A 16,782-nucleotide genomic window follows, 5' to 3' on the forward strand; every position below is an offset into this window, starting at 1 on the left:
AATTTTATTATCATTTGTTTGCTTATACAAGGATAAAAAGATAGATGGAAAAGAATATGATTGAATTGGGTGAGTAGTCAATCAAAATGATCATTATTCATCAATAATAGAGGAAATGAATTGCCTTCTAAGAATGATTGAGATGAAGTGGAACAAGCCAAGCAATGAGATTGAGGATAAAAGAAATGATGATGTGAATGATGATGGATTCTGATAATAATTACGATCACATGATCCTAGACTCAACTAATCATCCCGTTACACCGCAATTGCTCCCTGTACTCAACTGATGCACTTGATTCCATTTATCATCACACTGGACCGGACAGGACAGGTCTGGACTGGACTGGACTGGACTGGACTGGACTGTGTTCATCTCAAATTATATTCATTCTCTTATGATATTCATATCCACCTTCATCTCTTAAACAATGTGAATTTGGCATTAAATGTACTATGAATGTAAAACACATACAAGATTCTATGCATTTATTTCTCTAATCTCCTCAATCATGCTTTTGTGAAACTGTTCAACAGACAAAGGGATTTTTCCCATTTCAATAAATATTTTAACGGTCTCCGGAATTTAGGGTCAAATGTTGCTCGTTGGTTGGCTCAAAAGCAAAGTAAAACTCTCGTTCTTTCTCTTTCATCTGCAGCCCGCACTAGGTACTAGTAGCGCGGAATTGCACTGTATCTTACCTTTTTTTTTTTTTTTTTTAAATTTTATATCAGGCACACCCTATACTGCACCCACCATCAACCTTCTTTCTTTTGTTTATGAAAACATCTTTTCTTCATCAGGGCCGCGCCTGAAACACTGGAAAGGATAAAAATAAAATGGTTTCCGTTGGAGGAGTTCATTTTAAGAATTCTTGCTGTTGCCTCTATATTCTGTTTCTGGGTTTTATTCTTGCACAAATTAGCAGTTCCTTTTCAGCTAAGGTGTGTAATTTGTTTTAGTTTTTGAGGATATTGTATCTAGGTGACTCATGATTAACTGTTGCATTGCATTCCATTGCAGGTTTATGTAGTTTATATGGGAAGCAGAAGTGGCGAGGACCAAAACGAAACTCTGAGAAGTGATCACCAAATACTTGCTGCTGTTCACGGTGGAAGGTTTTTTCTTTCTTCGTCATCTAATTATACGCTATTGGTTCTTCTTCTCTTCTTTTTATTTTTTTTTATTCATTAGTGAAATATGTGCTCTGTGACAAAAGCATGGAGCTAGCACAAGCATCTCATGTTTATAGTTACAAACACGGGTTCAGAGGGTTCGCAGCCAAGTTGACAGACCACCAAGCTTCCCTAATTTCTGGTAAATTTTTATAATTACGCGCTTATTTTATTGTGTCCAGACAAAGTTTTACACAAAAAAAAAAAAAAGAACATAATATTCATGGACAGGAATGCCTGGAGTGGTCTCTGTGTTTCCCAATTTGAAAAGAAGGCTTCACACTACTCACTCGTGGGATTTCATTGGTCTTATGGGTGACGAAACCATGGAGATTCCTGGGTTCTCTACCAAGAATCAAGTCAATCTTATAATTGGGTTTATTGATACTGGTAAGTCAGCTATACTACTTATTTTGCGCTGGACCAGTTCCCCTTCCTTTCATTTAATGCCTATGTGCATGAAGCCCTTTTTTCAGTCTCTATCTCGTACAACCTAGGAGTTCTAGTAATAATTAAGCAAATATAATTGATGCTCTCTGTTGGAATTTGAAGCAATTTTTCCTGAATAATGTCCACTTTACTTAAGGTTAAGTTGATTTTTAGGCTTTTATCTTACATTATTGTTGCAATTTATAGGCTAGAGAGGTGTTTTTTCTGATATACTGAATTATTAGTTCCTTTAAGACTTAACACTCGATTTTTCCTATGTGTATGCCTCACCCAATGAAAATATTTCTTATTGGGCTTTCTTTTCTTGAATAGAACACAAATTATGGGTTTAATTATAATTACCTACTGATGCAGGAATTTGGCCTGAGTCGCCAAGTTTCTGTGATGCTGACATGCCTCCAGTGCCACCTAGATGGAAGGGGCAGTGCCAGTCAGGAGAAGCATTCAATGCTTCCTCTTGCAACAGGTTTTTATTTTAGCCATTCCTCTTTCATTTTCATTTATTCATTTATTGGATTACTACTTATATGATGGTTCTCCTTGTTTGTAAAATGTTAGGAAAGTTATTGGAGCAAGGTACTACATGAGTGGTTATGAAGCTGAAGAAGATATAGTAGAAACTGTGTCATTTAGATCTCCAAGAGACAGTTTTGGTCATGGCAGCCATATAGCCTCAATAGCCGCTGGTCGGTATGTGACAAACATGAATTATATGGGATTGGCAGCTGGAGGAGCAAGGGGAGGTGCACCTATGGCAAGAATTGCTGCATACAAGACTTGTTGGGACTCTGGCTGCTATGATGTTGATTTATTAGCGGCATTTGATGATGCAATTAGAGATGGAGTTAATATCTTGTCATTGTCTCTTGGTCCTGATGCTCCCCAAGGAGATTATTTCAATGATGCCATCTCCATTGGGTCCTTCCATGCTGTAAGTCGTGGAATTTTGGTGGTTTCTTCAGTTGGAAATGAAGGGAACCAAGGCTCTGCAACAAATCTTGCCCCATGGATGTTCACTATTGCTGCCAGTTCAACAGACAGGGATTTTACATCTGATATCATGCTTGGAAATGGTGTTAATTTTACGGTACAGCCATTTTTTCTTCGTGATAAGAAATTCTGTTAGTATTTCAAGCCTCTTATTGGTTCTCTTTCATCAAATAGGGAGAAAGTCTGAGTCTCTTTGGAATGAATGCCTCTGCAAGGATCATCTCTGCTTCTGAAGCAAATGCAGGATACTTTACTCCTTACCAATCCAGGTGAAGCAGCAGGTACTTGAAGTGAAAGCTACTTCCATGTCTGAAAGCCTTAATTTTTTTTTGTTTGCTCTTCTATTGTTCCTGTAGTTACTGTTTGGAGAGTTCCTTGAATAGTACCAAGGCCAGAGGGAAAGTTTTGGTCTGTCGACATGCAGAGAGTTCAACTGAGTCAAAGCTGGAAAAGAGTGTAATAGTGAAAGAAGCTGGTGGAGTTGGGATGATTCTTATTGATGAGGGAGATAAGGATGTTGCTATCCCCTTCTTGATCCCTTCGGCTATCACTGGAAAGGAGATAGGGAACAAGATTTTATCTTATATTAATCATACACGGTTTGTTCTAAACTTCTGCAGATCGAGATTTTGGTATTCAGTATTTAAGTTCTTTCAGTTTCTCTGATGAAGGTTGTTCTCTTATTTAACAGCAAACCCATCTCTAAGATTTCCCCTGCAAAGACTGTATTAGGATCTCAACCTGCACCTCGTATTGCATCGTTTTCTTCAAAAGGTCCTAATGCCTTGACCCCAGAAATTTTGAAGGTAAATTTTCCCATTTAGAATCAGGAAACAGGAACTCCAATAAGTCCTCTGGTTATAATTTTTACTCTGAAATCATTGTTCTAATTGATTAGATATCCTATTTTCCAATGGATGATTAAGTGAGAATTTAAGCTCATTCAATGATATTTCCATAATCATAATTGAATTGTTAAGGAAATTATATATTCTGCTGACTCCAACATGTAATTATTAATTTGATTTTTTTTTTCATGGTTTGTTTCAGTGGTTTTAGTGATCTGATTGTTGAGCTTTGCAGCCTGATGTCACAGCTCCTGGATTGAACATTCTTGCAGCTTGGTCACCAGCAGTTGGAAAACTACATTTTAACATTCTTTCTGGGACTTCCATGGCTTGCCCCCATGTGACAGGAATTGCCACCTTGATTAAAGCTGTTCATCCATCATGGTCCCCGGCAGCTATTAAATCTGCTATCATGACAACTGGTACGCTTTATGTTGCAAGCCATCCTGTTCTTTCTAGAATTGCTTCTTGAATGACCTACTCTCAATCATAGCTTCTTTTCAAATTATTAAACCTTCTTGGGTTGCCAAACCACCTTATATGCACTTCCTTGAAGGTACAACTCTGTTCATTTTGCTAAAACCCTAAATTTATGCATTCCATTTTGGATGAAAAATGCAGCCACTGTCCTGGATAAGAACCATAAACCAATCACAGTAGATCCTGAAGGAAGAAAGGGAAATGCGTTTGACTATGGGGCAGGCTTTGTGGAGCCGAGAAGAGCCCTTGATCCTGGTCTCATCTATGAACTGCAGCCAGTAGATTATAAAGTGTTTCTATGCACAATTGGTTATGATGAGAAGTTGCTCCGTCTGATCACAAGAGACAATAGCACATGTGATCAGACATTCACAACGGCATCTGACCTTAATTATCCGTCCATCACAGTGTCCAATCTTAAGGATAATTTCTCAGTAACACGCACTGTCACAAATGTTGGGAAGCCAAGAAGTATTTATAAAGCTACAGTGTCTTCACCTGCTGGAATTAATGTTACAGTTGTGCCGAACCGACTAATCTTCAACAGCTATGGCCAAAGGATGAATTTCACTGTGCATTTCAAGTTGAATTCACCATCAATGGGTTATAAATTTGGGTTTTTGTCATGGAAGAATAGAAAAACAAGGGTTACTAGCTCTCTTGTTGTCCGGGTTTCACCTTCCAGCATGGGATTGATGAGATAACAATGCTTACTATGTACCTGTCTGCTTAGTAACTTTGAGATCTGTATAGATACAACATACATACATGCAGATGCGGAGTGATATGAAGTTCAAACAAGATCCATGTTTACCTACACTGTTATGCTTTGAGCTTGGAAGTAACAAGTAGTAGAATTATGGTAAAATTTCATCCATCAAACAAGAAACATATAATAGGATATATGATTTGAAAGAGGTTTTTTAATTTTTGGTTTTCTATTTTCTTTTCTTCTTTGTACATGCATGGAACCTTCTTGGATTGACATACAAGAAGCAATGAAACATTACATGTTGTATCATATCATTTCTTTCTGCTCTTTGTTGGGTTCCTAAGGAAGCACCAGCATGTACATCTGTTGGATGATACAAGCAATGGTTTATCTACAAGCCGCTTTAACCCAGCACATGTCACTTTTGTGATTGTCAGCCGTGAGTCTTTATATATATTATCAGATAAAAGTGATAATCAATTTCGTATCTGCTCTGATATGAACCTCCCATGAATCAATTACAATTTGGGGAGCATAAGATGTAAGCATCGATTAGAAATGGTTTCTGGACATTTGATCCTACTTATCCGAAGCTTAATATGAGGATATACCTGCCTACAACGCGACCAAACTACAGACACAAAATCCACAGGACCAACCAGGATGACATAGTTCTAACGTGCAAACCTTTTAATAAGAAAAATAAGAAATAGGAGTTTAAGCTATCTTGAATACATATAACACATCGCCAGGAGCTCTTCATATATGTGAAAGCATTTCATAAAAAACTCAGCTGGAGTTTTTGCTTCGCGTCTAATAGATCAAAGGAACCATGCATTATACAAAAACAATAATTTTTATAAAAAAGAATATGTTAACACTCACATATTTCCTCTTTCCTATTCTAATAATTTGAAAATCTTCCAACATCAGTGATCACAACAATATACAATCATAACAAGCTCTGATTAGGTAAAGAAATTAGGATCTATGGAAACTGATGCCCCTGGTGGGACTGCACTTCTAAAGGATCAATCAGACCTTCTAACACAACAAGTTGGTCCAACAGTGCATGCTTCTCATCATCAAGAGTCTTCACTTCAACTTCAACATCCTTCAACTCTCTCCCCAATGCATAGCTTTCTTCTTCTAGCAGTAAATATTTCCTTCTTAATACCCGGTACTCATTTCCAGATGTAGACGAGTCCTGCAATGAATCAGAGTTGGATCTTTCTGGTTGTTGAAATGAAGAAGAGACTTCATTCTTCAAGTTTCTTTTGGAGACCTTCTGCCCTGCTCTTAATGGCACATGATCCTCCACTTTTTGAATCTCTTCCTTATGAGATGACATTTTCTTTTTCCGTAGCTTAGGGTTTAAAACTTCATCAGAGGATGGCATGCTCCCGTCTTGCATATCTAGTGGAGTTAATGTAGATGAAATTCTTTTAATAGGCAACAGCACAAAATTTTAAACCAAAAAAAAAAAAGAAAGCTTCTAATATTAATATATATGGCTTAACTGCATAAACATATGCATAATTTGCAGTCCTTACTTTATCTTGTAATACCCACAATTAGAAAGTGCATAGCAAGTTAAAATTTTTCCAAGAAACAAATCTCTGGATTTCAATTCTAAAAAAATATTATACCAAAAACAACAGCAAGGCCATTGGAAGGAAAGTTTAAACATATAAACAGATAGATGATTCATAAAAGAACAAACATGGAACAAATTCCATGTGGAATAAGGAAAGACAAAGTTCGGCAGAAATCAACACGCCCAATTCAACGGAAGAACCCTAACAGCCACTGAAATTAAATACAAGCATAAAATCGGGACACCAAATCGAAGAGGAAGCAGAAATTTTACCTTGTGAAACTGGGCTAAGGAAAACAACTACTTACAATTGAATGGAGAGAACTGAGATGATCATGTTTAAGGTCAGCTACAGCAAGATTGAAAGGACAAGTAGAGTTGGGGCTTTCATAATTGGACTGGACTTTGGCCCAGTAAGAATTTCATGTCATGAGTTTTATCCATCTCAACTTGTCAAATTGTATCTGAAAGAATTGATGGAATTTTCAGTATTTTTATCAAAGAATCTTGCATTGCATTGCATTCATCATGTGCTTTCATTTTATTAATTATCTGTAAAGAGATGGATGTTTGTCACTCTTCGCTGGAATTAAAAAACAAACGCATTGGATTAGTTGAGCTTGTCAACTTTTCTTTTTTTGTTTGGGTCTTGATTATGTCCCCACGTGTTAATGTTTTACAATAAAATTTATGAGTAATTAGTTTGACAATATAATTGGGTATTTATATGTTATTATACGATTATATGATTTTAAATTTAAAATATAATATTAATTCATATAATATTATATTATTTAAATTTTTAATTATATATTTAAAAGGGGTATATATAAACATCATTTGATGTTTTGATTATGTTGAAGTATTAAGTCCACAGTTAATTATAGCAACACTGTCAAATATAAAATAATGCAGGCTTGATAGCCAGCAATCTCCAATGGAAATATTATCTCTAAGTTAGGGTTTTTTGTAATTTTATGTGCAAATTTTATAAGATAAGGGGGTCAAGAAGAAATTTATTATATTAATGCCTAATGATAAACACGTTAACATAAATATTAAACTTTAGAACATGAGTTAAGTGATTTTGATAGCAGGAGAAAGTGTAATTTGGTGGTGAATATGCAAATTACATAAGTTAATGGGTTAATTTAAAATTTAACATTCCAATGTAAAATTTGAGGTTCTCGTTAACTTTTAAAGATTGTTTGTTTTTATATTTTATAGATTTACCCTTTAAAAAAAAACTAACAAAATTTTTGCAAACCCCACATATTTTAGAATATTATTGCATCTGCTCTCATAAATCTAATTTTAGTGTACTAATTTAAAGTTTATGGTAAATGCTAAACTTCTAGGAAATACCTAGAACTTATGAAATGTCACAATCTTACCTTAAATCTTAGAACAATGCTATAAACACTTAGTTTTAAGTATTAATTCGGTACATAAAAGATATGTGATTAAATATTATTATTTTTTTTAATAAAATTATATATATTTATTTTAAGTATATAAATATGTGTATATTTATATGTGTTATTACATTATTAAGTAATTTTGAATTGAAGATAAAGTAACACTAAATTATATGATGATACATGTAAATTTGTACATAATTGTGTACTCAAAGTGGTACATATAGTATTATTCTTTATCTTTAATCAAAAAATATTTAAGCAAATGGTAATATATTATCATAGTATTTAATTAGATAAATATAATTAAGTATATACAGGTTTATTATTTTTCTTATAATACAACAATCCATTATATAAAAATAAAAAAGATGTATATAATGATCTTAAATTTGGATTTACCAATCTTTCTTACTATATTTTTTATATAAGAGTTTGAATATAACTTGTGAATTGAAAAAATAATAATAATAGGTTGACTCTTATATTAAAAATAAGAGTTTTTAATATGAGATTAATATTTATTTGAATTTGAACACTCCTATCTCAATATTTTAGAATTTTTATTTAAAAATAAAGAATGGGGATCAAAATGCTATCAATAAAAGGTTTAGTCCTTCATATCAATTTTTTTCTACCAAAATTCAAGATTTGCCAATATAATGGTGTGAATGCTGATGTAATGTTAAATTAATATAATTCCCGTAGACGGCAGCCTGATATAGCAAATGCTGTGTACTGTAGAAAGTTGGCCCGGCAATTCATTGCGATGAGCACTGCTCCTGCGATAAAGGTTGCCACCGTAATTCTTGTGGTCGTCGGGATTTGGATCCCCGTATCCGAGGCTAAGACTCATAAATATGAACTCGGGCCTTTCAACAGTTCCGATTACAACAGCTTGTCAGTCATATCGCCCGCTACTATTAGCAATGGAGCCTTACAAATCACTCCTGATTCCGCCGGTCATTTTACCCTTACCAACAGGTCAGGCCGCGTATTTTTCAAAGACTCCTTCAAACTTTGGCAAGGTACACACTTGGCTTCTTTCAACTCTTCTTTTCTTATCAACATCTTCCGCCTCAGTAGTTCTCCACATCCTGGAGAAGGCTTTGCCTTCCTCATTTCCCCCACTGTTGATCTCCCACCAAACAGCCACGGTCAATACCTTGGTTTGACAAACTCCACCACTGATGGTCTCCCCTCCAACCGCATCTTTGCCATTGAGCTCGACACTGGTAAACAGGATTTTGATCCTGATGACAACCATATAGGTCTCGACATCAATAGCGTTCGCTCTAAAAAGACCGTCTCCTTGTCTGACTTTGGCATCCAGATCGCCCCTGTTAGTGCTAAATACTATATGGTCCGGGTGCAGTACGACGGAGCTAACAAGTTTTTGGAGGTGTATATAGCGGAACAGAAGGAGGGTAGCGAGGGGCCTATCATTTCTAGGCCGCCTATGCCAGTCCTGACTGCGGATCTTGACCTTAGCACCCTTGTCAACCAAAACTCCTATTTTGGTTTTGCTGCTTCCATGGGGATTGCCATACAACTCAACTGTGTCCTGAGATGGAATCTAACGGTCGAAGATTTGCCCGGTGGTTGGAACTGGAATAACAAATGGGTGAAGATGGGTTTTGAAATCGTTATACCCTTATTGGTTTTGTTGGTGATAGGGATTGCAGGGTTGGTTTATTATGTGCAAAAAAATGGGGCTGCGCGTGATGCCAATATACTGGGTGCTCTAAAGAGTCTCCCAGGAACTCCAAGGGAGTTCAGCTTTAGGTATCTCAAGACGGCCACGAACAACTTCGACGACAAACATAAGCTTGGTCGAGGCAGTTTTGGTGTGGTCTTTAAAGGCGTCCTGCCCAAGGAGAATCTCCAAATTGCCGTCAAGAAGTTCTCTAGGGACAACCTCGAGGGCAAAGATGATTTTTTAGCTGAGCTTACCATCATCAATCGTCTTCGCCACAAACATCTTGTTCGCCTTTTAGGTAAGTGCCTTTTTTTTTTTTTTTTGTAAGCTTTACTTACATTTCAACCAATCCCTGAGATTAGACTCTCTGCGGACAGTCAAATACCTTTCCTCGAGATATTCTGAATCCATGTCGTAGTCTATCTCTCAGTCTTGTGTTCTGTTCCTTGTCAGGCTTGTCCTTGTGAAGTGGTCTGGTCCTACCATAGATACCTTTGCACATGCAATTATATATATATATATATATATATAAAACGGGGCAATGACTATTTTCTTAAAAATATGTTTATGATAAATAAAAAAATTAGATATTTATTTATTTTTAAATAATTATTAAATTTTTTATTAAATATAAAAATAAAATTATTATTTAATAATAATATTAAAAAATATATAATTTTATTTTATTTTTCTTTCAAATTTTAAAAATTAACATTTAATTTCGTATTTGAATTTTAAAAAGTGACTTCTCTTATTCTCTAAATCTCTAATTTTTTTTTCACTCTTCCCTCCAATCACCGATGATTGACGTGACTGGAGATTTAACAACTAGCGTTTGTCCAGAATGGATGACGAAATGTTATCTAGATCTAAACGACGTTCATTATACTTGAACAATGATCATTGTCTAGAAGACGATGACTCCTCTGGCGTTGGTCAGTCATCGTTAAAGAAAGTGGTTGGATTTCAAAAAGGGAAAAGTGAATTTTTTAAAATTTAATTTAGAAGAAAAACGTTAATTTTTCAAACTAAAGAAAGAAAATGAGATTTAATTTTAATTATTTTAATATTATAAATAAAATAATAAATTTGTGCTTTAACCCTAACAAAAAAAATATAAAGTGTGCTGATAGATTAAAATTTAGGTAGGTATTTAAGTTTTTCATCTCCTATAAATATATATTGGTTATTTCAACAAAACTTGGGTCGGACATTGTCCTTTTCCCATGTATAATATTCACACTCTAATCAACTGCAAGTGCGATCAGTTAAATTTCCATTTATCATTATTTATGGATGCAATATTCATTAAGTATTTTCATGAGTTGATAATAGGATGGTGCTACAAGAACGGTAAGCTACTTCTGGTGTATGATTATATGCCAAATGGGAGCTTGGATAAGCACTTGTTTTATGAATCAGAAGAAAAGAACACTCTAGTGTGGGAGGTGAGGTACAAGATCATATCTGGAGTAGCATCTGCGCTACATTACCTCCACAATGAATACGACCAGAGAGTGGTGCATCGAGACCTCAAAGCCAGTAACATAATGCTGGACTCAAACTTCAATGCTCGACTTGGGGACTTTGGGCTGGCACGTGCTTTGGACAACGAAAAACCTCCTATGCGGAGCTGGAGGGAGTGCCTGGTGCCATGGGGTATATTGCCCCAGAATGCCTCCACACAGGCAAGGCCTCCTGTGAGTCGGATGTGTATGGTTTTGGGGCGGTGGTATTGGAGGTGGTGTGCGGTCTGCGGCCTTGGACACAAATTTCTGGCTTCCAACTCTTGGTAGATTGGGTGTGGTTTTTGCATGGAGATGGACGAATACTAGAAGCTGTAGATCAGAGACTGGTTAATGAGTTTGTTGGTGAGGAAGCAAAAAGGCTGCTGTTACTTGGCCTGGCCTGTTCACATCCTGTTGCCAGTGAAAGGCCTAGTACGCAGACCATCCTTCAGATAATATCAGGATCTGTGCCTGTGCCTCATGTTCCACCCTTCAAGCCTGCTTTTGTGTGGCCTTCAACGCCAGGGCCAATCAGCATCAGCACTAGTTGTACTACATCTAATGTAACATCCGGCTCTGGCTCTGGTTGGACCCCCCACTACAACCAAGGGGAAGAAGATTTACAGTGACAGAAATTTTGGAAGGGAAGGCGGTGGGCATATGTACCTTTTGACTCCTATTGATTTCAACTTTCCCCTTTCTTCTTGTCTCCTTTTGAAATGTGATTTAAGTATTTTGAAGCATAAGAAAATTGAATAATTATATCATTTGATATTATCAAATTATTTTTCTGTACATCTAATTTTACTCTTTGATCTTTTGCCATAATGACGTACTATTAAAATACATTATATTAAGAATTTGTTTAATGACAAAATGCTTACATGTTGGGTATTTGAATGCTTTTTTTTCTACTTGAATTTCATTATTAATTTTCTTTATTATCCTTTTTATTTAAAATGAATGCTAAGAAATGAATCAACAATTCAAACACCTAGTTTGTTTGGAATAAATTAGAAGTGAATCATCAACAGTTCATTTATCTACACCTATTTTATTCTACTTGTGCTTTGTATCATCATAAGTTGTCAATCTTCCTAACTCTGTGCAATCTTTAAGTTATAGAGGAGGATAGGGTTACATGTGTAAATATGAAAATCATAATATATAAAGTAATCTTGATAAAATAATATAATTGTTATTGTAAAAAGTAAAATTAACTGTCTTTAAATTATAATTGTTATTATAAAGGGTAAAATGGTACCATATTTAGATATTACTCTCAAATATTGAGAATGTTGTAAAAATTGGGATAACTATCAAGTCTTGTATACCTCACGATTATCATTAATTATTTTATATGATTTAAAATAGGAAAGTTTTCTACCTTTATGGGTGATATATTATCTAATTGCTATTAATGGTTAGTCATTTTTTGAAAGTTATTTCCATGAATTTGATAGAAGATGAGTTTTGATTGCATAACAATTTGGAAAAAAAAAAAAAAAATCTTGTTTAGATTAAACTTCATCATTTTCAGTTCATTCCCAATCAATAATTTTTGATAATTGAAGATGACACTTTACGTGATATCAACATGATGAAAAACCAGGCAGGCTTTGAGGTAAAAATTTACCCGAAGCATTATAATTTACATATTCTTATTAAAGTAAAATGATAAAACAGAGACAGGAGAGGAGACCCAACTTGTAGTTTAATTACTAACACCAACGCAATTCGTTTATTTCAGGAGTTGTTTTAAGTTCCAAAATCTGACAATATACTTTGCTTGTTTGTTAATTCAGGAGTGCGAACGTAAAAGAGCAAGAGCTTCACCAGCCTGAAGTTTTTTGGAGACCCGGAGCTTCCTATAATCTTCATAAACAATTGGTAAATAAAGGCGCGGGTGCTCAGTGTCCACAAATTCTGCTGGGGCTTCCACTGGTCCCAAGAGGAATGTGGTAATTGACACACGAACCGTTGCTTCTTTGCATTCTACTCTATGCTTCACGTTATACAACCTTCCATTACTCCATACCTAAATCATGTCAATACACACACATAGATTAGGAAAATAATTACTAAAATAAAAAATGAATAGATTTTTAAAAAAAAAAGTTGATGTTCCCACTGTAGCAATATCCCCGAGGTTGACAAGAACGGTGCCTGGCAAGGGGTCAACTGCTCTGAATGCACCAGATTTGGCTATCCCTTCAAGGCCACCCACATTTTCATCATCTTGAAGTATGGTAAGGAAACCTGAATCTGTATGAATTTGAACCCCCGAGGAGCCCACGGTTTGGGGAGTGAAGTGATATTTGTTAATTCTAAACTGGCTAGGCCAACCTTGAAACACGTAACCAATCAACCCGAGACTTTTCCGCTATGTCCACAGCTAGTTCATGTATTGCTTGAGCATACATCCTTATCATCTCTCTGCTTATTAGTGCAGAGTAAAACAGATATCATGATGCAACTCAAACACCGAACTGTCACGCATAAAAGCTTGAAACTAAATTGTGTCAACAAAGGCAATTTGGATTATATCAATTAAAGATCAATTGGCAAGAACTAGGAAGGCCTAGCTAGATGATGAAGGAGATAAATCGATCGATATATATGTACAGATCAGAGCAGTTTGTTACCTTTGGTGAGGAGAAGCATCTAACTGAGAACAAAAGGTATCGACAGCTTCAGATGAGGCTACGTCATAAAGACCCACCGCTTCTTAAAGAGGATTGAGTTGTGTGAGTGGCACATAGCCACTGCCGGCTATCACATCTGTGTTACGCTGTTTAATTTCTACAGGAAGCTCTAGAAGACATCTAACCACTTTCTTCATCTCCGACAACAGGGCCAACGGAATCATATGGTTAACGATCCTGAAACATCCCCACTCCACGGTTGCTTTTCTCAGTTTCTTATATTCCGCCGGAAAATTTTGAAGTTCAATCGTTGGTATAATTCTTGTCTGAGTCTCCCCCATTGATTTTTTTCCTTCTGGAGAAAACCTGCCCAAATTTATCATGCGAATTAGGCAACCCCTTGTTATTCATTTCAGTAGAATAACGTACAAACTTGGACAGCTTCAACAAGACAAACATTCTTTGACCAATGTTCTAAGCCTACAAATTTTCTCGGGGCTACATTACCTCCTTAATGATTAATAATGAACAGCAAAGGTTTCGAAAGTAAAAAAAAACACCCAAATATTTGACATACGTTAATAAATTTTGACATTAAAAGATAAAAGGTCAGATTCTATCAATTGTAAATTAAAAGAAATTCAATTTTACAAAATGAAATCTATTTTTCACTCATCTATTAAACTCAAATACTAGTTTTAATAGTTGAATTGATTGGAGTTTATTTGTGTTTGAAAGAAGTTTGAATTATTGTGTATTTTGTTTTGTCTAATTGTTGTTTGGGTTTTAATTTGTGTGTTTTTCGAAAGTTGATTTAGGCTAAAATGTGTCGCTGAAGGTCAAACTCTCATTAACAAGGAGTTTTGAAAATCAAATCAACCTTCAGAGTGAGTCAAATATATATATATATATATATATATATATATACACACACACACACACACATACATACATATTATAATTTTAGTTTTTATAATTATTATTTTAGTTTTTAACCACCATATTTTATAAGAAATTTAATGCTAGCGAAATTTTCACATTAAAAAATATAAAATTATCATTAGGGTAAAGTTTGAATAGGAAATAATAATTTAGTGTTTCTTTTTTTTTTTTTTTTAAAACTTAAGAGATGTTTGATTTAGAGGTTATAATTATTATCATAATAATCTATTTTAATATATTATCAATATAGAGCACAAAACAAATACTTTATACAAGTTAGTTTAATCAAATGTAGTACTATTTTTATCCAACAATATTTAAAAGGCCAAACGACTATTTCCCACCAAGGTTTGATGTTTTCTCAAGTTTCCATTCTTTAATTATGGAAACACCAAATATCCACCCATGACCGGTTAAATTTAACCAAACCTTAACGTCTAAAAATTTTATCTCTTTTTACCCCCCTAAACTTTAAAAACTAAAATTTTTCCTCAGCCTAAGTTTTAAAAAATAGCAGTTTCACCCCAGGGTTTGGTTTTGAAATCTCTGGCGACTTCTCCGGCTCCGTTGCCGACGACGTCTCCCTCCCAAAGTATCCTCTCCTTCCGGCGATCTCTTTCCTCCCATCTAGAGGTTCGATCGACGTCGGAGATGCGATGAAGTTCTTTGTCTTCCCAAATGAAGACGAAGCTATCGTTTTTGTCTGAAAAAAATGACGATTTTACCTTTACCATCGTTAGGGTTTAGTTAAATTTAACCGGTCATGGGTGGGTGTTTGATGTTTTCATAGTTAAAGAATAGAAACGTGAGAAAACATCAAACCTTGGGTGGGAAATAGTCATTTGACCTTTTTAAAAATAACAAATTAAAATAATATATTTATATTTCTATATAAACAAACAAAACAATTATTTATATTTACTAATTTTAGTATCTTGTGATCGAAAACCCCATTTCAACATAAACACCTCACCTGCTCCACTCCTTGGCTTTGATGACCCGCCCGCCTCGTTGAGACACTACTTTACTCACTAAATCGTTTAAGAGAGAAATCAAGCTAGGGGTTGGAGAGATAATTCGTGAGAAGGAGATAGGCTGCAATATTTTTATGTGTATTTCTGCTTTACTGCGTCACCCGAGAGATGTTTAATTAATCCGTTTAGGGATAAAATTTAAGATTTGCTCAAAATAAAAGATAATAGAAAAAAAAAAAAAGGCCAAAAGACTTATTCCCACCCAAGATATAGTAAAAGCACAAATTTATGCTCTCCAATTTTCAAACACAATCAAGTACTCATTCATAAGCAAATTTTTATTAAAAATCTTAGTTAGTATTAGAAGTAAAATTATTATTTATTAAACATTAAAAAAAAATAAAGTTTTATCATATTTTTCTCCCTAAGTTAACAAATTTTATAATTTTCTCTCAACTTAAAATTTTAAAAGTGACAAATACTTCCTAGAGTTTGTTTTTTTTTTTTTTTCTAGCTATGATTCTCCATTGACTATCCCCCCTCCCTGGTACTCTCCCTTCCCTTTTCTGTTGTCTTTAGTCAAGATGAAGACAATGCATCTTCAGTCAAGACGAAGACAATGCATCTTCGTCTTGATCGAAGATGGCCAGAGAAGGAAGGGAGAGAGACCTAAGGGAGAGATAAGGCAGATGGAAGACAACCGATGGTGAATCAACTTCGGGGAAGTGGGAAAAACCTTATGAGAGTATTTATCACTTTTTAAACTTTAGATTTAGGAGAAATTATAAGTTTTTTAAATTTGAGGAGGAAAATATAATAAAAATTTAGTTTTTCAAAATGTTTTAGTAAGTTATAGTTTTACCCTTAATCATAAGTAAAATTTTTAATAAGAATTTGCTTATAGATGTGTGTTTAGACTTTTGAAAGTTAGAATGTGTGAATTTGGGTTTTTACTATGCCTTCGGCGGGTATAAGTCTTTTGGCCGAAAGAAAATAATGGAAAGTCAATACTGGCAGACATTATGGTGTTATGATGTAGGCTTAATAGCTAATTGATATGTGACACCCGTGGCGTCCTCTTTGACGTGTGGGCTGGTTTGTGTTGTTATGGTGAGCTTTATGTATTGTATTATGAGTATAAATAGTGATGCTTTTTGGGTTTTTGCATTCGCTGGAGTGGCTGTTGTGGGAATGAGTTTCAAAAATTGGAATGACGTGCTTTAGAAATGAGGTTATATTCAGCAAAAAATGGATGGTTGATGGTTTTTAGAGAAGTTAAAAAAATGAGCTGTAAAGGGGAGAGAAGACAGATAGGAAGTAATTTGATTAATCATGCAAATGTT

The 16,782-nt window shown here is 34.9% G+C and overlaps 2 protein-coding genes and 2 pseudogenes across 4 annotated transcripts; 2 read left to right on the top strand and 2 right to left on the bottom strand.

The window, feature by feature from the left end:
- Positions 1 to 471: 471 nt before the first annotated feature.
- On the top strand, positions 472 to 4,871 carry LOC123199684 (subtilisin-like serine-protease S). Of its 3 annotated transcripts, none has more exons than XM_044614722.1 (12): positions 472 to 669; positions 805 to 945; positions 1,025 to 1,119; positions 1,221 to 1,318; positions 1,408 to 1,566; positions 1,981 to 2,092; positions 2,185 to 2,713; positions 2,791 to 2,885; positions 2,973 to 3,215; positions 3,308 to 3,422; positions 3,700 to 3,886; positions 4,086 to 4,871. In XM_044614722.1, the coding sequence occupies exons 2-12, from the start codon at positions 841 to 843 to the stop codon at positions 4,646 to 4,648; spliced, it is 2,301 nt and encodes a 766-aa protein (XP_044470657.1). In that variant the 5' UTR covers positions 472 to 669; positions 805 to 840; the 3' UTR covers positions 4,649 to 4,871. The 3 variants fall into 3 exon arrangements, with proteins under 3 accessions (XP_044470657.1, XP_044470658.1, XP_044470659.1); XM_044614723.1 differs by having other exon boundaries at positions 475 to 626; positions 736 to 945; XM_044614724.1 differs by having other exon boundaries at positions 475 to 626.
- Positions 4,872 to 5,325: 454 nt separating this feature from the next.
- On the bottom strand, positions 5,326 to 6,671 carry LOC123199685. Its single transcript, XM_044614725.1, has 2 exons — positions 6,527 to 6,671; positions 5,326 to 6,072 (listed from the first exon to the last, which is right to left on the bottom strand). The coding sequence occupies exon 2, from the start codon at positions 6,068 to 6,070 to the stop codon at positions 5,645 to 5,647; it is 426 nt and encodes a 141-aa protein (XP_044470660.1). The 5' UTR covers positions 6,071 to 6,072; positions 6,527 to 6,671; the 3' UTR covers positions 5,326 to 5,644.
- A 1,644-nt stretch (positions 6,672 to 8,315) lies between these two features.
- On the top strand, positions 8,316 to 11,673 carry LOC123198903 (annotated as a pseudogene).
- A 792-nt stretch (positions 11,674 to 12,465) lies between these two features.
- On the bottom strand, positions 12,466 to 13,969 carry LOC123199733 (annotated as a pseudogene).
- Between the last annotated feature and the right edge of the window lie 2,813 nt (positions 13,970 to 16,782).

This window comes from Mangifera indica, chromosome 16, assembly GCF_011075055.1.
Source record: "Mangifera indica cultivar Alphonso chromosome 16, CATAS_Mindica_2.1, whole genome shotgun sequence".
Taxonomy (NCBI): domain Eukaryota; kingdom Viridiplantae; phylum Streptophyta; class Magnoliopsida; order Sapindales; family Anacardiaceae; genus Mangifera; species Mangifera indica.